The sequence below is a fragment of the Callorhinchus milii genome, unplaced genomic scaffold (genome assembly GCF_018977255.1).
Source record: "Callorhinchus milii isolate IMCB2004 unplaced genomic scaffold, IMCB_Cmil_1.0 Scaffold31, whole genome shotgun sequence".
Lineage (NCBI taxonomy): Eukaryota > Metazoa > Chordata > Chondrichthyes > Chimaeriformes > Callorhinchidae > Callorhinchus > Callorhinchus milii.
In genome coordinates this window covers 3,592,524-3,616,390 of record NW_024704772.1, presented here as the reverse complement: position 1 = coordinate 3,616,390, position 23,867 = coordinate 3,592,524, and the positions used below count along the sequence as shown (strand labels likewise).

The following is a 23,867-nucleotide window of genomic DNA, read 5'->3' as shown; positions in this document are numbered from 1 at the left end:
ATCTCTCTCCCTCCCCTCTCTCCCCCACTCTCTCTCTCCCTTCTCTGTCTCTCCCCCCCCTCACCTCCCTCCCCACTCTCTCTTGCCCCTCTCTGTCTCTCCCCCCTCTCTCAGAACCATGGAATGGTGGGCTTTTTCCGTGGTGCGGTGCCGCGGTCTTTACGCCGGACGCTGATGGCCGCCCTGGCCTGGACCGTGTATGAGCAAATGATGACCAAACTGGGGCTGAAGTCTTGACAAGGAGAGAAAGAGAGAGAGAGATCAACCGGAGGGTGAGGAGGAGGACATTTTGGGGGGTTGATAAACCGAGGAAACAAAGACTGGTGTCAACAGCCCGGCTGCCCTTGGACGGAGGCAAAGTTTAAGGTCCCTGTTTGCTCGAATGTTTTGACGTGGTGACGTGTGGACAAGCTGATTTTAGAGATACCACACGGCATGTGTGTGGCTTGAGTTAATGAACAGAGAGTTCGGGCTGTGAGCCAGAGCCTGAGCTGGTACAAGACGAACAGACTCTGTCCTATCTGCGGCCCAGGCAATACTCACTGCCAGGGCTGTCAAGGCTGTGTTAATCACTCCCGTCTTCTATTATAAGAGGCTGTGACAAAACGGATAACTTTCAGACTTCCACGACCCCCTTAATATTAGCTACAACCCAATCCCACTCCCCTCGCCCCCCCCCCACCAAACCACCACCCAATCCTTTTCTTGAGATTTATTGTTATTCAATAATTTATGTATCTCGGAGTCCTGTAGCCTAGTGTTTACAGTGCTCGCCTCACAAGCGAGAGGACCTGGGTTCGATTCCCCGGTGGGATGAAACTTTAGGCAAGTTTCCTTACCCCACACACAAGCCTCTGTTTACCAGGGAGTAAGTAGGAACCCAATTGTTAGTAGATTGTCGGATCACTTTCCGGGTATAATAATCCACTTTCTGTGAAGCGTTTTGAGACTTCTCAATGATGCGATAAAGCGCAATATATTCTGATCTCCTGGGGGAAGGGCAGGGTGGATATAAGGATATGGCTGACTTGACATTTATTGTAATAATAATCCTGCATTTGGTAAGTGCCTTATCATCGTTGAGACATCTCAAAGCGCTTCACAGAATATATATAAAGTGAATTGACTGTATATTTTGTGGGGAAACACTGCAGCCAATTGCCACAGCAGCGTCCCACAAACAGTCGTGGATTGAGTGACCAAATTATTTTTTTTAATTATTTGAGGGTTATTAACCTGGAAAAGCGATTCGTTAATCAACTAACAATTGGGCTCCTACTTCCTGCTGGTAAACAGAGGCGTGTGGTAATGAAACTTGTGCAATGTTTCGCCCCCTGCCCGGGAATGAACCCAGGTCCTCTCGCTTGTGAGGGGAGTGCTCTAACCACTGAGTTACAGGACTACTTCAGTTTCCTGTGATCCAGATTGAGGGGTGGTCGCTGCTGTTCTTACTCCATGGCCTGAGGTAACAGGCCAGGGCAGTGAACCCGCACAGATCTGCAGCCTCTGCTAAAGCTCCCAGGTGTGCTGCCTGGTTTTATAGAGGGCAGGTAGGGCCTTGGCTGGCAGACTTAAGGCAAAAATAGGACTTAACTGATACAGTGAGTGGTGAGACAGCGAATTTAGTCTGGAATGATTTTCCTGCTATGAGGAAAAGAACAGTCCCTGTGTCTACCTCCTCATTGATCGCAATCCCTCTCCATAAGCAGATCGGGTCTCTACCCTCTCACCCCACCCAGCCGCCCACCGACACTGATACTTTGAGGAAAGATGCAGAAATTCACTCCATTGCTCCCTCGCTCGCTGTAGCTGATAGCTTCTGATCAGGAATCTAATCCTGAGCCTGTGTCACTCTCTCATAAACTGTGTTTTGCACAACCCATTCCCTGCTTGGCTGCAGCAGATTAGTGTGAGAATCTAACCCAGGTCATTAACCCAGAAAATCAGAATAAAAAAGGAATCCGTTTACAAATGTTTGATGAAAAGCTAAAACGTGCAATAAAAGGTTTCCAGCATCAACTCAACGGGGCAAGTTTCTGTTTCAGTTTCCGTAGTCCGAGCTGCAAGTTACACTAATGTTTATTTAATACGATTGATGCCGTGTGCCGAGGTAAGCGGGAACTCTGAGCTGAGCGGGCAACGAGGTGATGTGCTTGGCAACGGGATGTCAAAATTGAGGCTACTTTCTGCTGGTCTCAACTCCAGTTCCTGAAAAATCCATGTGTTTCGGAATGGAAGCCACACTCTCTCCCTGGAGGACGCAGTCTATTTATCCTAATTCCAGAGAATATGAAATTTTATTTTTGAAGGGATTCTTTCCTTGGGAAAGCGATCCGCCAATCGACTAACAACTGGGAACTTACTTAGTTTTGAGGTGTCTACACTATATTGAATACAAAACGTGTAACATGAAAGTGAGAAGAGTTTGGTGCAATAAAATACCAACGCAGACACTGTACTGCTGCTGCAACTCTATATAACTAACGGGCAGAGGCTGCCAGGACGGTGGCTGTGTGTGAGCTCAGTCTGGAATCTAATGGCTTTCGGCTGACAGAACAGCGTGATCTGGACATGGTCCAAGGACATAGTTTTAAACTCTCCTCTCTATACAGCGAAGCAGCTCAAAATCTGCTGAATCATAGGTGGTGAAAGTGCAGTGAAGGTCAGACAGGGAGACTGTGAAGGGGGGAGTCTATCACTGAGAGACACAAATATCTCAACTCCTTTCTGGTACTCACTACTTTTGAAAAAGAAAACGGGAGTGTGTTAGCCTTTCACACTCACCTCTGGTCAAGCACTCTGGGACGCTACCCTGCACCAGAGCTTCTATATAAATGCAAGTTGTTGTTTGAGCTCACAGTCTCAGCTGATGTTACAATGCAGTGTTGGGGGGAGTTCTGTATTGTCGGATGTGCTGTCCTTTGGATGAGATAGTAAAACAAGCTCCCAAGTCAAAGTATATTCTGTGAAGCGCTTTCAGACATCTCGAAGACGTGATAAAGGCACTATATCAAATGCAAGGATTATTACACGTGCTACAGATCAGTCACAGCACAGGTTAGAGACACAGTAAAGCTGCCTCTACACTGTGCGTCCACACTCCCAGGTCAGGGTTAGAGACACAGTAAAGCTGCCTCTACACTGTGCGTCCACACTCCCAGGTCAGGGTTAGAGACAGTAAAGCTCCTCTACACTGTGCGTCCACACTCCCAGGTCAGGGTTAGAGACACAGTAACGCTCCCTCTACACTGTGTGTCCACACTCCCAGGTCAGGGTTAGAGACACAGTAAAGCTCCTCTACACTGTGCGTCCACACTCCCAGGTCAGGGTTAGAGACACGGTAAAGCTCCCTCTACACTGTGTGTCCGTCCACACTCCCAGGTCAGGGTTAGAGACAGTAAAGCTCCTCTACACTGTGCGTCCACACTCCCAGGTCAGGGTTAGAGACACAGTAAAGCTCCTCTACACTGTGTGTCCACACTCCCAGGTCAGGGTTAGAGACACAGTAAAGCTCCCTCTACACTGTGTGTCACACTCCCAGGTCAGGGTTAGAGACACAGTAAAGCTCCCTCTACACTGTGCGTCCACACTCCCAGGTCAGGGTTAGAGACACAGTAAAGCTCCTCTACACTGTGTGTCCACACTCCCAGGTCAGGGTTAGAGACACAGTAAAGCTCCCTCTACACTGTGCGTCCACACTCCCAGGTGAGGTACATTATGGGTTGGAGATACAGTAAAGTTCTCTCCACATTGGGTATCCTGAAATAATGAATCCCTCTTGCTGAATGTGAGTTTCATTTGCTGCCCTCCTGCTTGCCCTGAGCTGCTCTCCAGAGCCTGAGGAGTCTTGTCACGAGTGTGTTTTGTGAGTCTTGGGACCTTGGCTGGAGATACGTCTGTTACATATTAACAAACAGCTCATTGACTCATTGACAACCACATGAAGTTGATTCAAATTCCTCCTTTATTCAATTATTCTTAAAATCAATTATTCTTCAAATGTGCAGATGTATTTTCAGGAAGAGGGGACTGTAATAACGGAGTGCACTGTCAGCCCAACTCCGTCGCTCGCACTCTCCTCTGCGAGTCAAAAGGTTGTAGGTTCAAACTCTACATCGAGGACTTTGAGGTCACAATCTCGGCTGATGCTCCGATGCTGGGGGAGTGCCACATTGTCAGAGGTGCCATCCTATGGATGAGGCATTAAATATGTCTGTCCCTGTTCAAACTCAAGATCTTCTATGTTGCTGTGGAAAAGAGAAGGGAGTTTTTCTCTCTCTCTCTCCCCCGGTGTCCTGGCCAACAATCCCCCAGATAAAGTTACTCGCTCGCTCGTGGCTTTGTGGGACATTGCTGTTTGCAAATTGGCTCCTGCGTTTACTCACAAAATATACCTTAAATCCTGTGAAGCTCTTTCAGATGTCCTCTTGAAGTAAGGATTGTACTATTAATAATAATAATACAAATAATAATCCTTTCCTTTGGTACAAAGCCTTCCATTTCCGGAGGTTGTTCCAAAGTGCTTCACAGAATTTACTGTAAAATTACATTCTCCTGACACGAAAGGCCCTGGATCAAATGTTAGGGTTTATTAAATAATGGGGTGTAGGAGAGAGGAATAGAGGGGTGTAATAATAATAATAATCCTTGCATTTGATATAGCGCTTCTCACGTCGGGAGACGTCTCAAAGCGCTTCACAGGACACACTGTAAAGTGAATTGACTGTATATTTGTGGGCGAACGCGGCAGCCAATTGCGCACAGCAATGTCCCACAAACAGTCTGTAGATTGAAAATGACCAATTTATTATTGTTTGGGTTTTGGAGGGAATATTATTAGGGCTCTGTGTGGAGTAAGGAAACTTGCCCGAGGTTTCGCCCCTGACCCCCCGGGATTGAACTCCGGTCTCTCACTTGCAAAGCGAGTGCTCTCACCACTGAGCTACAGGGGAATAGAGGGGTTGAAGCTTGTGTGGAGTATTAACACGGCACAGATTAGCCTGTTTCATTCCGTGTAACTGCGTAGAACAAGGAAACACCCAAGAGTTGGCCTTGGACGCACTGTCTGAATTTATCTGCCTGTTGCTCTGTCCTCTTACTCTTATCAGGAGTCAGCAGCTGTTTTCTCACTGACTGCCTGATAGCCAGCCGGCTGGTCAGTGCCCCAGGATACACAGAGCTGGAGGTGAATGAGAACCTGCAGCCACAGAATTCCCTCTCCTCAGCTCCCCCGGGAGGAGGCTCATTTCTCTTTCTATCGCGACAGATCAATGACCTCAAACATTCCAGCCTGGAACTCACTCCTCCCCCACCCCACCCGCCATGGGTGGTCATAAAGGGTGACCAAACAACTGAAAGAATTATACAGCCCATCGTGTCTGTGCCGCTCGCTCTTCAATAGAGCTTCCAATTCAACCCACTCCCCCGCTTTCTCCCCATAGCCCTGATCAACCCCACTCCCCCCGCTCTCTCCCCATAGCCCTGATCAACCCCACTCCCCCGCTCTCTCCCCATAGCCCTGATCAACCCCACTCCCCCCGCGCTCTCCCCATAGCTCTGATCAACCCCTCCCCCACTCTCTCCCCATAGCCCTGATCAACCCCACTCCCCCGCTCTCCCCATAGCCCTGATCAACCCCACTCCCCCCGCGCTCTCCCCATAGCCCTGATCAACCCCACTCCCCCCGCTCTCTCCCCATAGCCCTGATCAACCCCACTCCCCGCTCTCTCCCCATAGCCCTGATCAACCCCACTCCCCCGCTCTCTCCCCATAGCCCTGATCAACCCACTCCCCGCTCTCTCCCCATAGCCCTGATCAACCCACTCCCCGCTCTCTCCCCATAGCCCTGATCAACCCCACTCCCCCGCTCTCTCCCCATAGCCCTGATCAACCCCACTCCCCGCTCTCTCCCCATAGCCCTGATCAACCCCACTCCCCGCTCTCTCCCCATAGCCCTGATCAACCCCTCCCCCGCTCTCTCCCCATAGCCCTGATCAACCCCTCCCCCACTCTCTCCCCATAGCCCTGATCAACCCCACTCCCCGCTCTCCCCATAGCCCTGATCAACCCCACTCCCCGCTCTCTCCCCATAGCCCTGATCAACCCCACTCCCCGCTCTCTCCCCATAGCCCTGCAAACTTGCCCTCCCCAAATAATTATCTGCTCTCTTAAAAGTTGTTATGAAATAGGATCCCAACAACTCGTTATGTGAAAACATTTTTCCTCCCCCCCCTCTGTTTCTTTTAACAATTATTTTAAATCAGTGCCCTCGGGTTACTGACCCACCCACCAGGGGAAATAGTTTCTCCTTGTTCACCTTATCGAATCCCCTCATCATTTTAAAAACTTCTATTAAGTCTCCTCTTATCTTCTCTGCTCCAAGGAGAATAATCCCGGCTTCTCTCGCCTCTCCTGATCATTGAAGTCCTTCAACAGCTGTATCTCCCTGTCCGGCCACCTTCAAAGTTTTACTTATATGACCCCCCAGGTCTCTCTGTTCCTTCACCCCCTTTAAGATTATACCATCATCTTATATTGTCTCTCCTCGTTCTTCCTCACAAAATGCATCACTTCACATTTCTCCATATTAAACTCCATCCGCCCCGTGTCTGCCCGTGTTACCAGTCTGTCTGTGTCCGTTTGCAGTCGGTTACTATCCTCCTCACTGTTTACTACTTTTCCAGCTCAGTATCATCTGCAAATGTTGAAATTGTATTCCCTAAACCCAAGTCCAGTCATTTATATAGATCACAAACAGCAGTGGCCCCAATACCGACCCCTGGGGGTCACCACTGCACTTCCCTCAGGTCAGAAAATAAACCGTTCACCACTGCTCTCTGCTCTCTGTCTCCCAGTCAGTTCTGTATCCGCTGCATCTTCTCTTTGACCGAGCCTTCAGCTCCCCTCTCGACTCTCTTCCCCTCCTCGCTCCCTCCCTCACCCTGACCATTTCCCCCTCCTCGCTCCCTCCCTTCCCTCACCCTGACCATTTCCCCCCTGCTCGGGTCATGACCCAACTGTGCAGGGCCTTGGGACGTCCTCCTGACGTGAAAGGCGCTTTATAAATGGAATCTTGTTGTTGTTGTTGTTGTTGTTGCCACTGTCCCTTTAATACCGGGGGCTTCTATTTTGCTGACAAGTCTCTTATGTGGCACTTTATCAAAAGTCATTTGAAAGTCCATATAAACTCTATCAACTGCACTGCCTTCACCCGCCCTCTCCATTACTTCATCGTTACTGTTTGTGAGGACGCTGCTGTCGCTTTTCCCCCACAAATATAGTCAATTCACTTTACAGTATATTCTGTGAAGTGCTTTGAGATGTCTCGAAGACGTGATAAGGCGCTGTATCACAACGTAAGGATTATTATAATTCTCTCTCTCTGTGGCTGGCAGTTTGAACCATTTCCCTATCCCCTGGGCCAGTGCTGCCCCCTGCTCGCTGTGACAGTCCCTAACAGTCCTGTCAGCAACAGGACAACTACAGCATTTGGTTCAGTGAGATTCTTGGCCAATCATCACAGCCTTCAACAAAAATATTGCGCCTTCATACGGAGTAGCGTCCCGGAACGCTTGACAGGGGCGTAGTCTGACCCTGACGCAGGGGGAGAGGGGAGGTGGCTGTAGGTACGATCAGAAAGGTGGAAGTTGAAAGTGGGGAGGAAGGCGGCAAGGCGGAGGGATTGAGGGAGAGAGCCAGAGTTTTGGAGTGTAGTGGCTGAAAGCATGGCCACCGATGGTGGCGCGGACGGCATGAGGGACAAACGAGGCTGGAGCCACCTGGGCGGAGGCAGTGGGTGGTTGAGTGGGCAGTAAGCAGATCAAACATGTAGGGAAGTGCAAGGGAATGAAGGAATTTGAAAACGAGTGAGAGGATCTTGAAATCGATCCGTTCGGTGATTGGGAGCCAGTGAAAGCTAAGGCCTGGAGTCAAAAGGGGTGGAGGGCAAGGGGGATGGGGGATGGGGGCCAAGGGGGATGGGGGATGGGGGTGGAGAAGTGGGACTGAAGGCACAGTCAAAGAATAGGTTTTGAGTCAGGTCTTGAAGGAGGCAAGTGTGGGGGACAAGACGGAGGTGCTCAGGGCGGAGGGAGCGGACAGATTGGTAGCAGGTCACAGAGGTAGGGAGGACAAGACCGTGGAGGGCAGCAAAAGTGTGAGGCTTTTAACTCGATTTTGATCTCTGGGGAATGGGGAGTTAGTGAAGTTGGGCGAGGATGGGGGTGATTGGCTCATGGCCTCTTGCAGGAGAGACACAAGCTCCAGAGTTCTGAATAATGTGCAGCTTGTGGAGGGAAGAGTTGGGAAGTCCAGTGAGCAGAGAGTTAGAAGAGTCAATCCAGGATGAAAGCATGGATGAGTGTCTCGGAGAGGTAGTGACCGCGGCAGGGTAGAGAAGGCAGAACGGTTCATGGCACAAATGAGGGGTTTAAAAGACAGTTGAGGATCAAACAAGGCACTGAGGTTGTGTACTCAGTGAGGTGAAGAGTGCATCCATGGATAGTGATGCTGTCAGCCCCTGAGCTATGATGGAAGCGAATCAGGAGAGCCTCGGTCTTGTCAACTTTCAACTGGAGAAAATTGGCCTTGATGTCCCCTACCAACATGGACCAACTGTGACTTCTCTGGCAACCACAGAACCACCCAGCTTCCCTTAGCATTATCACATCTGCCACCCCCAGGGCTCTGTCCTTGGCCCTCTCCTCTTTAATATCTTCATGCTCCCCCTTGGTGACATCATCCGCAGACATGGGGTCAACTTCCATATGTATGCGGATGACACCCAACTCTATCTTTCTGCCTCCACTCTCAACTCCAGGACCCTGTTGTCCTGACAGACTGTCTGTCGGACATCAAGTCCTGGATGAGGGTAAATTTCCTGCAGTTGAATGTGAACAAGACTGAGGCCCTCCTGAGTGGCTCACGGCAGCGCCTCTGCACCTCAGGCTCTGGCAGCATCAACCTCCACGGTTGCACACTTCAACTCACCGCCAGTCAGGAACCTGGGTGTCTTGTTCGACCCTCAACTGTCTTTTCTTCCCCATATCCAAGCTATGACCCACTCTGCCTTCCCTCACCTCCATAACATCGCCCGACTCTGCCACTACCTCACCCCTCAGGCCGATGAAATGCTTGTTCACGCCTTCATCACCTCCAGACTCGACTATGCAAACGCCTTCCTGACTCTTCCCTCCACAGGCTGCAGATAATCCAGAACTCTGCAGCCCATGTACTCTCCCGCACCAAACTCCGTGACCCCATCTCCATTGGCTCCCTATCCTTCAGAGGATCCAGTTCAAAATTCTAATCCTCACCTACAAAGCCCTCAATGGTCTCAGCCCACCCTATCTCTGTGACTTCCTAATCCCCTACCAACCCGTCCTCTCCCTCTGCTCAGCTGACTCCAGCCTGCTCCACATCCCCCGACCCACCTGCCCCACATTGATGGGAGAGCCTTCAGCCACTCTGCCCTCAACCTCTGGAACTCCATCCCCAATCACTCCGCCTCGCGCCTTAAAGTCCCGCCTCAAAACCCTCCTCTTCAACCATGCCATTGGTCACCCCTTCCCCTCGCCTCCCTTCTCCCCGCTGACCACAGCTCGGATCTGAAATGCTGTACACTGTCCAGCGCCTTGGGACATCCTCCCAACGTAAAAGGCGCTATACAAATGTAATCTTGTTGTTGTCATTAGCAACCACCATCACTCCCTTAGCAACGACTGTCCAGCTCCTGCCTCAAGAGCAACCATTGGTCCGGTTGCCCTAGTCACCACATTGCCAGCCCCCTCCCTGATGACCACAGGCCCTACCTACCCCCAGCAATTGCAGGTCCCCCCACTTCTCCCAAACCTCCCCAGCAATGGGTTTCTGCCTTGAACTAGTACCTGCAACTCTGCCTTTCCCTCCCTTACCGGCACCCTGCCTCCCCTAGCCATCACCAGACCTTGTCTCCCCCTGGCACCCGTGGACTTCTGCCTCGAACCAGCACCCTCATGCCCGGCCCCACCTCCCTTGACTATCACAGGCCCCTTGATCCTTAATGATGCAAAGGCCCTGATTCCTGTTTGCACTCAGAGGCTGGACCTTCCTCTAGCAACTGCAGGCCCCAGCCTCCCCCTAACCATCTCGGGTCCCTATTTCCCCCTCACAACCATCGACCGTTGCCTTGTGCCCCAAGTGACCCCCCGCTACCCCAGGCCCCTTGTTCTCCCATAGGACTCTCAGATAGCTGGTTCATTGATAACCGCTGGCTTCATAGTGACAACCGGGTCTTGCCTCCACCTTCCTCCCAAAGTATGGATCCTCCTCCCTTGGGCATCACTGGCCCCTACCTCCCCCTCGCCCTCCCGAGCCCCTGCTTCCCTCTGACACCCACAGCCATCTGCTTCTCCCCACAACCCTAACCCATAGCAACCGTAGGCTTCTCCCCCCTTTGCAAACCCATCCTTGCCTGTCCCTAGCAACCACTGGCCAAGCCTCTCCCTAGCAACCAGCTCTCCTGTCTCTCCCTAGCAACCACTGGCCTCTCCATAGCAACCCCATCCCCTCCCTCTCCCTAGCAACCACTGGCCACTGCCTCCCCAGCACATCAGCCTCTCCGCAACCATTGCTTCGGGCTCTCTCTAGCAACAACGGCCCTTAGCAACTACGGCCCTTAGCAACCAGCTCCCCTGGCCCGGCAGCCCCACCCCCACTAGCAGGCACCGGAAGCGGATGTCGCTGGGCTCTGTGTGAGCTGATTGGTGGAGCGGTCCCGCCGCAGTATATAAGGACGTCACTTCCTGCGCGCGGCCTCTTTTGCTCGAAGGCCTCCATACGGCGCTGTTCTCTGGTCAGTGGCCGCGCGAGGCCTGGGGCGGGGGGGAGAGAGGAGGAGCCGCCGCCGTCCCGGTCCGGCCGCCCGGGGTGGGGGGAGGGAGGAAAGCCCCGGCGTCACCGATTGATAAAAAGCCGCGCGTCTTTTTCTGCTCCGCGCGGGAGGGGAGGATAGGCCTCAGGCCTCAGCGCGGTCGGGTCCACGTGGACTCCGCCTCCTGACTGCTCGGAACCGTCTATTTTTCAGTCGGGGCGCTCCGGGCGGGAGGTGCGGCGCGGCCTCCGACTGGGAGAGGAGGTGTCGGGGGTGAGGCCCGACCGCGTGTGGGCCCCGGGCGGGAGGCGCGGCGGGAGGCAGTTAAAGGGGAAGTCCTGTCGGCGTTTAGCCCTTAAAGGGAACGTCGGAGGTTTTTGTCCCCCCAGTTCCCCAGTGAGAAAACGCCTTGAAGGGAATATTTACAACAGCAGCAGCAACAACATAGCGTCCAGAGAGCTTTTGGGTGGGGGGAGATGTTGGCGTTTCTCCCGCTTCCGCCTGAGAAATCACCTTGAAGTTGCTGTCCAATTAGCTTGAGTTCCCCCCCACCCCCGGCTTGATGTCATCTCAACATGGCTTTTGCGCGCGCACATGTGTGTGGGGTGGGTTGGTGGTGGTGAGGGGATGAAGAGTTTTGTGAATATCATTTGTGCAGTGAGTGAGGGATGGAGAGTCGTTGGAATCTGGACCAGTTACTAATGGAGTTGACTCCATCCTTCAGATGAGAATTAATCCTCACTCCCTGTCTGTGCCCTGTTTAGGTAGATGTTAAAGGTCTCCCATGGTGCTGTTGGAAAAGAGAAAGGAGTTTCTCTCCCAGTGTCTTGGCCAACAATCTCCCAGATAAAATCACCTGTTCCCTTCAAGACAATTGGCTTCTGTGTTTACCCACATGTTAACTCACTGTACTTTACTGTAAAATTCTGTGACACTATTGGAAAAGAGGTTTCTCTTACCTGAGCCTCTCATGGCCTTCATTGCTGTGTGTAAATTGGCTGCTGTAGTTGTTTGCCATTCTTTGTTACAATTGACTAACAAATCCCAGTGAGGCGCTGTAACGTTCTAGCAGCTGTACCTTCAGCTGGGTTTATGTTGACCGCATGTTGTTTTCCCGCAGGTTACCCATCGTTACTTTAAAGGGAAACCTTCACAATGTCCGGAGGTCTGGATGTCCTCCAGATGAAGGAGGAAGATGTCCTCAAATTCCTCGCTGCTTCCACCCACCTGGGAAGCACAAACCTGGACTTCCAAATGGAGCAATACGTATACAAGAGGAAAAGTGATGGTAGGTGAGCTTCCAGCCTCCAGGCACATGTACAGTAAACCTCACATAAGATGTATCAGTTGGGGATGCCCCAGGACTCTGGACAGACCAGGGTTCGCCCCTGGGGTGGGGGGCTGGGAAGTTGGCCGAAGGCACGGTCAAAGAGCATGCAATTACAGAGACTGGGGCAGATCCTTGAAAGCCTGACCACAGATGTTGGGGCGGGGGTTGTGAAGCAGGACAGTGTCTGCTGAACAGAAGGAGGTGGGTTGGTAGGGTTTGAGGAGGTCCAAGAGGAAAGTTGGGGCAAGACCATGGAGAGATTTAAAGGATCCTGCTGGCAGTGGACAGATCTATATGGAGTTAGGTCACAGAGGTCGGGAGGAGCAAGGCTGGGTAATAAGTATAGCCACTGGGGAGGTCATTGCTGGACAAGCAGTCTGATTGAAACCTGTTAAGTTAGTAGGAGTTGCCCTCGTGGCTCAGCGCACACAGTTAAAGCCCGGTGCTGAGGCCAGTGTCTGGCCAATGAGCTCCGATGTCGGACGTGTGCTACAGTAAAGCAGGTTTTTCGCTAACACCACAAGAGGCCCTGGGCCCCGAGGAGTGGGGTTTGATAGTGAAACTTGCTACAATACAACCCTCACTGGTAGGAGAGCAGTCTGCCTGTCACAGGCACGGTCAGCATATGTCTGAGCGGAGGGAAAACTAGTGAGACTGAAGAGAATAGAGAGGATTGACAGGGTTTTAAGGAAAGTAGGATTTGCTTGTTATAATGCTTTATCGTGATAAGATCTTAGGACACTTTGGAGTACAGTGCAGCCCTACAGAGCTAAGTCACTTTAGTTGGGATAATGTTTGTCTAGACATAGACAGACTGGTAACATGGGCAGACACGGGGCAGATGAAGTTTAATGTTGAGAAATGTAAAGTGATGCATTTTGTGAGGAAGAATGAGGAGAGGCAATATACGCTGATGGTATAATCTTAAAGGGGGTGAAGGAACAGAGAGACCTGGGGGTCATATAAGGAAATCTTTGAAGGTGGCCGGACAGGAAGATAAAGCTGTTAAAAAAGCATCTGGGATACTAGGGGCATAGAATACACAAGTCAGGAAGTTATGATGAACCTTTATGTCATTGGTTAGACCTCAGCGAGAGACTATGTTCAGTTATGGGCCCCACACTTTATGAAGGATGTCAAGGCATTGGAGAGGGTGCAAAGGAGATTTACCAGGAATGAGGGACTTCAATTATCAGAAGAGGCCAGAGAAGCTGGGAGCAGAGAAGGTTAAGATAAGACTTAATAGAAGTTTTAAAAATTATCAGGGTTAATGTATGGCTGTGTTAAGGCTAACTATTTTAGTTGGGTTTATGTGTGGCCTGTTTTAAGGCTACGTTAGTTGAGTTAACGTGGGTCTATGTTAAGGCTAACTACTTAGTTGGGTTACCTGTGTTCCTTGTCCCAGGTATTTACATCATCAACATAAAGAAGACCTGGGAGAAGCTACTCCTGGCCGCTCGTGCCATTGTTGCCATCGAGAACCCGGCTGACGTCTGTGTCATCTCTTCCAGGCCTTTTGGGCAGGTAACGTGGGCAGCGCTGACTATAATATAATAATAATCCTTCCATTTGATACAACGCCTTATAACTTCTTCGAGGTGTCTCGAAGAGTTTCACAGAATATACTGTAAAGTGTAGTGACTGTATATTTGTGACTGGGAGACTGACTGAGGTTCTGGGGCTCCGCTAGGCACAACAACAACTGCTTACATTTATAAACCGCCCTTCACAGGGGCAGCGTCTCAGAGTGCTTTCACTTCTGAGTCAAATCACCTGGAGCACTGCATTGTCAGAGGCTCCGTTTACACGACGTGTTAAACCAAGTGCCTGGGCTTTCATGTGGACGTTTGAAGATCTCCCACGGGGCTATTCGGAAAAGGAAAGGGAGTTTCTCTCTCTCATTGGTGTCCTGGCCAACAGTCTCCCAGATAAAAATGGTCGCTCACTTCATTGCTCTTTATTTGTCCGTGGGGATTTTGCTCAGCCCAAACGGGCTGCCGCGAGTTGTCCACAAAGGACACAGTCACTCCACTTTACAGTACGTTTGCTGAGACATCATCTTGAGGTGAAAGTGTGATATCAAAGGGAAGGTGATTACATTACTCAGATCTCTGCACATTATTAAACCCCGTTGTTAAACCAGTCTCTGGCCCGTGAGCTTCGGGTGTCGGAAATGTGCGATAGTAAAGCTGGCAAGTTTTCGCTAACACCACAAGAGGCCCTGAGCCTCGAGGAGTGGGGTTTGATAGTATTCTATGCCACAGTGTTTCTACAGAATATAAACGGTTTGTATTTATGTCACACCCTTCACATGCAGTAATGTCTCAGAGCTTTGGGCACTGGAGAAGTGCGAGTTCTCTTTACACAGGTCTTGGTGTGAGTGGAGTTGAGTGTGGTGTGACCCTACACTGACTCTCTTCCCCACTCCTGTAAGCCTTTAGTCTCTACTGCTCAGAAAACATTTGCCTGCTTCACCTGCCCTGCCCAATCCTCCCCACCAACAGCGGGGAAGCTTTCAGCCATTCTGCCCCCGCTCTTAGGCACTCTCTCCACATGTTAAAAGCCTGCCTCAAGGCTTGCCTCTTCACTCTTGCTTTCAGTCATCTTTTCTCTCACCAACCTCTTCGGGGGAGGGTGGGGGTGAAGCCTCCAAGATGCTGTCCATTGGATGAGGTGTTAAAACTAAAGCCCCATCTACCTGTTCAGGTGGACACGGTTAATACCACTATTTAAAAAGACTTGAGTTTCTCTCGGTTGCCAGTTCAGTTGCTTCAGTTTTCAAGAAGCTCACAGTCTCTGTAAATCAAGTGTCTGCTGACATGTGGGAGTAGGCTAGGCTCGCTGTACTTTAGTGTCAGCTGTGTCACTTAGTGCAGGCCAAATCCAAGACCCACGGCAGGACTTTGAATTCAGTCTAGACTGACGCTCGAGTGCAGTGGTTGAGGGGGGAGCTGCATTGGCAGTCAGTGCCTGTTCATGTGGACATTAAAGATTCCTATGGTGGTGTTGGAAAAGAGAGGGGAGTCTCTCTTTCCCAGTGTCTTGGCTGGCAATCACATCTATCACTTACTCGTGAGACGTTGCCATGGTTCAATTGGCTGCTGCGCCCGCCCACAAATCATCACTCCATAACCCAGTGAAATCCTGTGAAACGATGTGATAAGGCACCACATCACAATGGTTGTTAATGGTGGCGTTGCTCCTGCTGCAGGTGCGGGAGATGGAGGCTGAACTGGAGGATGAGAGGAAACACCGCTCTGTGGCTGTAGCTGCCAAGAAGAAGCTCGAGCTGGATCTCAAGGACTTGGAAGGACAAATTGAGGGGGCGAACAAAGGGCGAGAGGAGGCTATCAAACAGCTCCGCAAACTGCAGGTAATCAGACTAGTGGAGTCCTGAAGCTCAGTGGTTAGAGCCCTCACCTCGCAAGCGAGACGGGCCTGGGTTAGATTCCCGGGCCGGTCAGGGCAAAACCTTAGGCCAATTTCCTTACCCCACACACACGCCTCTGTTGTAAGAGAAACCCAGCTGTTGGTTGATTGACAGATCGATTTCCGGGAGTAATAATCCCTCCCAATAAATAAAATAAATTTTGGTGACTCAAACCACGACTGTTTTGTGGGGAGCTGCTGAGCGCAATTGGCTCACCCACAAAATACACATAGTATATTCTGTTAGTATATTCATAGTATATTCTGTAAAGCGCTTTGAGACGTCTCAAAGACGTGATGAGACGCGATATGAAATGCCAGGATTATTATTAATGTGGTTAATAAGGATGCTTGTTTAATAAGAGGTTCAGAGGGGATATGAAGGTGAAGGCGGTTACCGTTGACTTGTTGGGAATTGTTGATCACTTGGTTTCCTTGTTAACATTTCGCTAACATCCTCATTGCTCCCCACAGGCTCAGTTGAAGGATTACCAGCGGGAGCTGAGTGACACCCGCAGCTCCCGGGAGGACATCCTGGCCCAGTCCAAGGAGAATGAGAAGAAGCTCAAGTCTCTCGAGGCTGAGATGATCCAGATGCAGGAGGTACGGACAGGAGCAGACGGCAGTTCCCTTCCGACTGACTTGCTCGGGTGACATTACGTTCGTGCGTCAGCCTGGCTTGGTTATTAGCGCTCGCACCTCTGAGTCAGAAGGTTGCATTGGAGCTTACAGTCTAGGCTGACACCAATGCAGGTGACCACTTAAGCACATGATGTGTTTCTACGTGTGTCAGACACCCTGCCGCCGCCCCCCCCAAAACGGAAGTGTTTTAGAACGTCCTCCCAACCTGAACGGCGCTGTGTGTGTATAAATGTAAAGTGGCTGTGAACGGTGACCCTAATGGCCAGCGCGATGGTTGACTCGTCTCTAACCCGCTGATCTCTTCCTTCTCCAGGAGCTGGCTGCCGCAGAGCGGGCCAAGCGCCAAGCCCAGCAGGAGAGAGACGAGCTGGCTGAGGAGATCGCCAGCAGCAGCTCTGGAAAGTATGTCTCACCGCTCGGTGAAACTCGGACTGTTTGCTTGTCGGTTTTCCCTCTTCCCCTCTCCGCCCTCCGCACCTTCAAAACCCTAATGAGCCATCTCTCTCTGTGATCAAGCTTTCACCTACCGTCTTCCCCTCCCCCACCCCTCGCCTCTCCTCAGCTCAGGCTCCCAGTCGGCTGTGTGACTGACTCGCTTTGAAATGTCCTCCCGACGTATATAAATGCCAAATGTTGTCTTTTGTGAGTGACGGAGACAGGCTGTTGGAATGTGGGGGGAGCGTTTAAAGGCAGGGAAGATGGATGTTTCACCCACAAAATATACAGTCAATTCACTTTACAGTGTATCCTGTGAAGCGCTTTGAGACGTCTCGAAAACGTAATAAAACACAAATGTCAAATGCAAAGATTATTATTATTAAGTGAGGGAATTGAAGGGTATTGTCACGGGGCGGGTGGGGGAAAATTGGCTGAAAAGATCTGCCCTGATCTTAAAAACCTAAACGGCTTCCCAGATCAGTTGCTGTATACTGTATAAACCCCAAACCAGCCTGTCTGCTCCCTCCACGTGGCGGACTTCCGCCTGCTCCACGTCCCCCGCCCTGCCCGCCCCACATCGGTGGAACTCCTTTCCAGAAAGGAACAGACTCTCTGTCCCAACCTCTGGAACTCCATCCCACAGTTCCTCCGCCTCACGCCCCCCTCCCCTTCAAGGCCTGTCTCAAGACCCTCCTGTTCGACCGCTCCTTCGGTCAACAAAACACCATCCTAATCCCACGCCCCACCCAGCTCTGTCAAATCTCTGACTGTCCAGCACCTTGGGACATCCTCCCAACTTGAAAGGCACCATGTGAATGTAAAGTGTTGTTGTGTGTGACTGTCACCGTTGTTGGAAGACCAGACAGTTTGTCATGGCCACTTGGTGTATCAGATGAGCCTCTGATGTGCATTTGCTGAGCTGCTGTAGAATCAGAGACATTCCAGCACAGTGCCTGCTGCACTGCCTGCTCTTGCCCAGCACCTGTTGATCTCGCCGCTCGGCCCCTTTGCAGATCCCTGGCCCTGGATGAGAAGCGCCGGCTGGAAAGCAGGATTGCTCAGCTGGAGGAGGAGGTGGAGGAGGAGCAGACCAACAGCGAGATGGCCAATGATCGCCTCAGAAAATCTAATCTGCAGGTACGCACGCGCTCAGCCATGGCAACCCCCTACCTCTACGACCTCCTACCATCCTGCCCCTCCCTCCACTCCGACCTGCTTCATGTTTCCCACCTCGCTCGCCCCACGAACGGCGGGCGGGCTTTCTGCCATTCTGCACCCACCCTCTAGAACTGCATCCCGGTCTTGCCCGCTCATTCGCCACCTTCAAGAACCATCTCAAGACCCTCCTCTTCGACCGTGCTTTTGATCTCCCTGCTTTCCCCGTCCTCCCTCCTCCTCGACCCCGACCCCCAGCTCGCGTCCAAAACTCTGACTGTCCAGCGCCTTGGGACGTCCTCCAATGTGAAAGGAGCTTTACACATGTAATTTTGTTATAATTATTGTTGCTGCCGACCTTGTTGAGTTCACTGGTTGAGGTGATGTAGAAATTGGTGGCAGCCTTCCTTGGTTCGATAGCACTCTTGCCTCGAGTTAGAAGTTTCTGGGTTCAAGCCCCACGTTGGGATCTGGAACTCGTCGTCTAGGCTGATGCTGGGGAGAGAGAGAGAGCGCCGCATTGTAGGAAACGCCGTCCTTCAGACAAGACGTTAAAAGTCACTCCCCGTCTGTGCTCGTTCAGGTCGACGTTGGAAATTCCGCGGCGCTGTAGGAAAAGAGAAGGGAGTTCCTCTCTCTCTCCCAGTGTCCTGGCCGACAATCTCCCAAGTAAAATTGCTGACCGCCACATAGCTGTTTGCAGGACGTTGCTGTCTGTAATTGACTGCCGTGTTCGTCCCCAGAATACACAATCACTACGCTTTACAGGATATTCTGTGAAGCGCTTTGGAATGTCCTGACTTGAAAGGCGATGTACCCAATAATAATAATAATTATCCTTGCCTTGTCACTTTGGTGAGACGTCTCAAAGCACTTCATGAGATATGCTGTAAAGCGTAGTGACTGAGTTTTGTGGCCGAAATGTAAGGAATGTTTGTTTCCTCTGGCTGCCTGCCTCCCCTCACCGTGACCACGTGTTGTGCAGGTTGACCAGCTGACTGCTGACCTGACCGCTGAGCGCAGCAATGCTCAGAAAGCTGAGAACGCTCGTCAGCAGCTCGATCGCCAGAACAAGGAGCTGAAGCTCAAGCTGCAGGAGGCCGACAACTCCATCAAGTCCAGGTACAAGGCCTCCATCTCCGCCCTGGAGGCCAAGGATCTCTCTCTCCCTCCCCCTCTCTCCCCCACTCTCTCTCTCCCTTCTCTGTCTCTCCCCCCCCTCACCTCCCTCCCCACTCTCTCTTGCCCCTCTCTGTCTCTCCCCCCTCTCAGAACCATGGAATGGTGGGCTTTTTCCGTGGTGCGGTGCCGCGGTCTTTACGCCGGACGCTGATGGCCGCCCTGGCCTGGACCGTGTATGAGCAGATGATGACCAAACTGGGGCTGAAGTCTTGACAAGGAGAGAAAGAGAGAGAGAGATCAACCGGAGGGTGAGGAGGAGGACATTTTGGGGGGTTGATAAACCGAGGAAACAAAGACTGGTGTCAACAGCCCGGCTGCCCTTGGACGGAGGCAAAGTTTAAGGTCCCTGTTTGCTCGAATGTTTTGACGTGGTGACGTGTGGACAAGCTGATTTTAGAGATACCACACGGCATGTGTGTGGCTTGAGTTAATGAACAGAGAGTTCGGGGCTGTGAGCCAGAGCCTGAGCTGGTACAAGACGAACAGACTCTGTCCTATCTGCGGCCCAGGCAATACTCACTGCCAGGGCTGTCAAGGCTGTGTTAATCACTCCCGTCTTCTATTATAAGAGGCTGTGACAAAACGGATAACTTTCAGACTTCCACGACCCCCTTAATATTAGCTACAACCCAATCCCACTCCCCTCGCCCCCCCCCCCCAGCCAAACCACCACCCAATCCTTTTCTTGAGATTTATTGTTATTCAATAATTTATGTATCTCGGAGTCCTGTAGCCTAGTGTTTACAGTGCTCGCCTCACAAGCGAGAGGACCTGGGTTCGATTCCCCGGTGGGATGAAACTTTAGGCAAGTTTCCTTACCCCACACACAAGCCTCTGTTTACCAGGGAGTAAGTAGGAACCCAATTGTTAGTAGATTGTCGGATCACTTTCCGGGTATAATAATCCACTTTCTGTGAAGCGTTTTGAGACTTCTCAATGATGCGATAAAGCGCAATATATTCTGATCTCCTGGGGGAAGGGCAGGGTGGATATAAGGATATGGCTGACTTGACATTTATTGTAATAATAATCCTTGCATTTGGTATAGCGCCTTATCACTGAGACATCTCAAAGCGCTTCACAGAATATACTATAAAGTGAATTGACTGTATATTTTGTGGGTGAAAACACTGCAGCCAATTGCGCACAGCAGCGTCCCACAAACAGTCGTGGATTGAGTGACCAAATTATTATTTTTTTACATTATTTTTGAGGGTTATTAACCATGGAAAAGCGATTCGTTAATCAACTAACAACTGGGTTCCTACTTCCTGCTGGTAAACAGAGGCGTGTGAAGTAATGAAACTTGTGCAATGTTTCGCCCCCTGCCCGGGAATGGAACCCAGGTCCTCTCGCTTGTGAGGGGAGTGCTCTAACCACTGAGTTACAGGACTACTTCATGTTTCCTGTGATCCAGATTGAGGGGTGGTCGCTGCTGTTCTTACTCCATGGCCTGAGGTAACAGGCCAGGGCAGTGAACCCGCACAGATCTGCAGCCTCTGCTAAAGCTCCCAGGTGTGCTGCCTGGTTTTATAGAGGGCAGGTAGGGCCTTGGCTGGCAGACTTAAGGCAAAAATAGGACTTAACTGATACAGTGAGTGGTGAGACAGCGAATTTAGGCTGGAATGATTTTCCTGCTGTGAGGAAAAGAACAGTCCCTGTGTCTACCTCCTCATTGATCGCAATCCCTCTCCATAAGCAGATCGGGTCTCTACCCTCTCACCCCACCCAGCCGCCCACCCGACACTGATACTTTGAGGAAAGATGCAGAAATTCACTCCATTGCTCCCTCGCTCGCTGTAGCTGATAGCTTCTGATCAGGAATCTAATCCTGAGCCTGTGTCACTCTCTCATAAACTGTGTTTTGCACAACCCATTCCCTGCTTGGCTGCAGCAGATTAGTGTGAGAATCTAACCCAGGTCATTAACCCCAGAAAATCAGAATAAAAAAGGAATCCGTTTACAAATGTTTGATGAAAAGCTAAAACGTGCAATAAAAGGTTTCCAGCATCAACTCAACGGGGCAAGTTTCTGTTTCAGTTTCCGTAGTCCGAGCTGCAAGTTACACTAATGTTTATTTAATACGATTGATGCCGTGTGCCGAGGTAAGCGGGAACTCTGAGCTGAGCGGGCAACGAGGTGATGTGCTTGGCAACGGGATGTCAAAATTGAGGCTACTTTCTGCTGGTCTCAACTCCAGTTCCTGAAAAATCCATGTGTTTCGGAATGGAAGCCACACTCTCTCCCTGGAGGACGCAGTCTATTTATCCTAATTCCAGAGAATATGAAATTTTATTTTTGAAGGGATTCTTTCCTTGGGAAAGCGATCCGCCAATCGACTAACAACTGGGAACTTACTTAGTTTTGAGGTGTCTACACTATATTGAATACAAAACGTGTAACATGAAAGTGAGAAGAGTTTGGTGCAATAAAATACCAACGCAGACACTGTACTGCTGCTGCAACTCTATATAACTAACGGGCAGAGGCTGCCAGGACGGTGGCTGTGTGTGAGCTCAGTCTGGAATCTAATGGCTTTCGGCTGACAGAACAGCGTGATCTGGACATGGTCCAAGGACATAGTTATTAACTCTCCTCTCTATACAGCGAAGCAGCTCAAAATCTGCTGAATCATAGGTGGTGAAAGTGCAGTGAAGGTCAGACAGGGAGACTGTGAAGGGGGGAGTCTATCACTGAGAGACACAAATATCTCAACTCCTTTCTGGTACTCACTACTTTTGAAAAAGAAAACGGGAGTGTGTTAGCCTTTCACACTCACCTCTGGTCAAGCACTCTGGGACGCTACCCTGCACCAGAGCTTCTATATAAATGCAAGTTGTTGTTTGAGCTCACAGTCTCAGCTGATGTTACAATGCAGTGTTGGGGGGAGTTCTGTATTGTCGGATGTGCTGTCCTTTGGATGAGATAGTAAAACAAGCTCCCAAGTCAAAGTATATTCTGTGAAGCGCTTTCAGACATCTCGAAGACGTGATAAAGGCACTATATCAAATGCAAGGATTATTACACGTGCTACAGATCAGTCACAGCACAGGTTAGAGACACAGTAAAGCTGCCTCTACACTGTGCGTCCACACTCCCAGGTCAGGGTTAGAGACACAGTAACGCTCCCTCTACACTGTGTGTCCACACTCCCAGGTCAGGGTTAGAGACACAGTAAAGCTCCTCTACACTGTGCGTCCACACTCCCAGGTCAGGGTTAGAGACACGGTAAAGCTCCCTCTACACTGTGTGTCCGTCCACACTCCCAGGTCAGGGTTAGAGACAGTAAAGCTCCTCTACACTGTGCGTCCACACTCCCAGGTCAGGGTTAGAGACACAGTAAAGCTCCTCTACACTGTGTGTCCACACTCCCAGGTCAGGGTTAGAGACACAGTAAAGCTCCCTCTACACTGTGCGTCCACACTCCCAGGTCAGGGTTAGAGACACAGTAAAGCTCCCTCTACACTGTGCGTCCACACTCCCAGGTCAGGGTTAGAGACACAGTAAAGCTCCTCTACACTGTGTGTCCACACTCCCAGGTCAGGGTTAGAGACACAGTAAAGCTCCCTCTACACTGTGCGTCCACACTCCCAGGTGAGGTACATTATGGGTTGGAGATACAGTAAAGTTCTCTCCACATTGGGTATCCTGAAATAATGAATCCCTCTTGCTGAATGTGAGTTTCATTTGCTGCCCTCCTGCTTGCCCTGAGCTGCTCTCCAGAGCCTGAGGAGTCTTGTCACGAGTGTGTTTTGTGAGTCTTGGGACCTTGGCTGGAGATACGTCTGTTACATATTAACAAACAGCTCATTGACTCATTGACAACCACATGAAGTTGATTCAAATTCCTCCTTTATTCAATTATTCTTAAAATCAATTATTCTTCAAATGTGCAGATGTATTTTCAGGAAGAGGGGACTGTAATAACGGAGTGCACTGTCAGCCCAACTCCGTCGCTCGCACTCTCCTCTGCGAGTCAAAAGGTTGTAGGTTCAAACTCTACATCGAGGACTTTGAGGTCACAATCTCGGCTGATGCTCCGATGCTGGGGGAGTGCCACATTGTCAGAGGTGCCATCCTATGGATGAGGCATTAAATATGTCTGTCCCTGTTCAAACTCAAGATCTTCTATGTTGCTGTGGAAAAGAGAAGGGAGTTTTTCTCTCTCTCTCTCCCCCGGTGTCCTGGCCAACAATCCCCCAGATAAAGTTACTCGCTCGCTCGTGGCTTTGTGGGACATTGCTGTTTGCAAATTGGCTCCTGCGTTTACTCACAAAATATACCTTAAATCCTGTGAAGCTCTTTCAGATGTCCTCTTGAAGTAAGGATTGTACTATTAATAATAATAATACAAATAATAATCCTTTCCTTTGGTACAAAGCCTTCCATTTCCGGAGGTTGTTCCAAAGTGCTTCACAGAATTTACTGTAAAATTACATTCTCCTGACACGAAAGGCCCTGGATCAAATGTAAGGGTTTATTAAATAATGGGGTGTAGGAGAGAGGAATAGAGGGGTGTAATAATAATGATAATCCTTGCATTTGATATAGCGCTTCTCACGTCGGGAGGACGTCTCAAAGCGCTTCACAGGACACACTGTAAAGTGAATTGACTGTATATTTGTGGGCGAACGCGGCAGCCAATTGCGCACAGCAATGTCCCACAAACAGTTGTAGATTGAAAATGACCAATTTATTATTGTTTTGGGTTTTGGAGGGAATATTATTAGGGCTCTGTGTGGAGTAAGGAAACTTGCCCGAGGTTTCGCCCCTGACCCCCCGGGGATTGAACTCCGGTCTCTCACTTGCAAAGCGAGTGCTCTCACCACTGAGCTACAGGGG

General features: G+C 50.5%; 2 protein-coding genes and 2 non-coding genes across 4 annotated transcripts in view; all 4 read left to right on the top strand.

Moving 5' to 3' along the window:
* Nucleotides 1-466, top strand: part of slc25a38b (solute carrier family 25 member 38b) — a 9,065-nt gene extending 8,599 nt beyond the window's left edge. Inside the window, exon 2 of the mRNA XM_007910142.2 lies at nucleotides 115-466. Within this exon, the coding sequence (XP_007908333.1) occupies nucleotides 115-237 (123 nt within the window). The 3' untranslated portion in view covers nucleotides 238-466. The remainder of the gene's footprint in view (nucleotides 1-114) is intronic.
* Nucleotides 1-19,238, top strand: part of LOC103189672 (myosin-9) — a 123,075-nt gene extending 103,837 nt beyond the window's left edge. Inside the window, exons 35-40 of the mRNA XM_042344948.1 lie at nucleotides 15,391-15,552; nucleotides 16,083-16,211; nucleotides 16,564-16,652; nucleotides 17,702-17,825; nucleotides 18,829-19,002; nucleotides 19,116-19,238. Coding sequence (XP_042200882.1) covers nucleotides 15,391-15,552; nucleotides 16,083-16,211; nucleotides 16,564-16,652; nucleotides 17,702-17,825; nucleotides 18,829-19,002; nucleotides 19,116-19,238 — 801 coding nt within the window. The remainder of the gene's footprint in view (nucleotides 1-15,390; nucleotides 15,553-16,082; nucleotides 16,212-16,563; nucleotides 16,653-17,701; nucleotides 17,826-18,828; nucleotides 19,003-19,115) is intronic.
* LOC121851319 lies at nucleotides 12,601-12,753 on the top strand. Its single transcript, XR_006085887.1, has one exon. It is a non-coding gene; the product is annotated as a small nucleolar RNA SNORA62/SNORA6 family (small nucleolar RNA).
* Nucleotides 14,290-14,445, top strand: LOC121851321. Its single transcript, XR_006085889.1, has one exon. It is a non-coding gene; the product is annotated as a small nucleolar RNA SNORA62/SNORA6 family (small nucleolar RNA).
* Nucleotides 19,239-23,867: the final 4,629 nt, after the last annotated feature.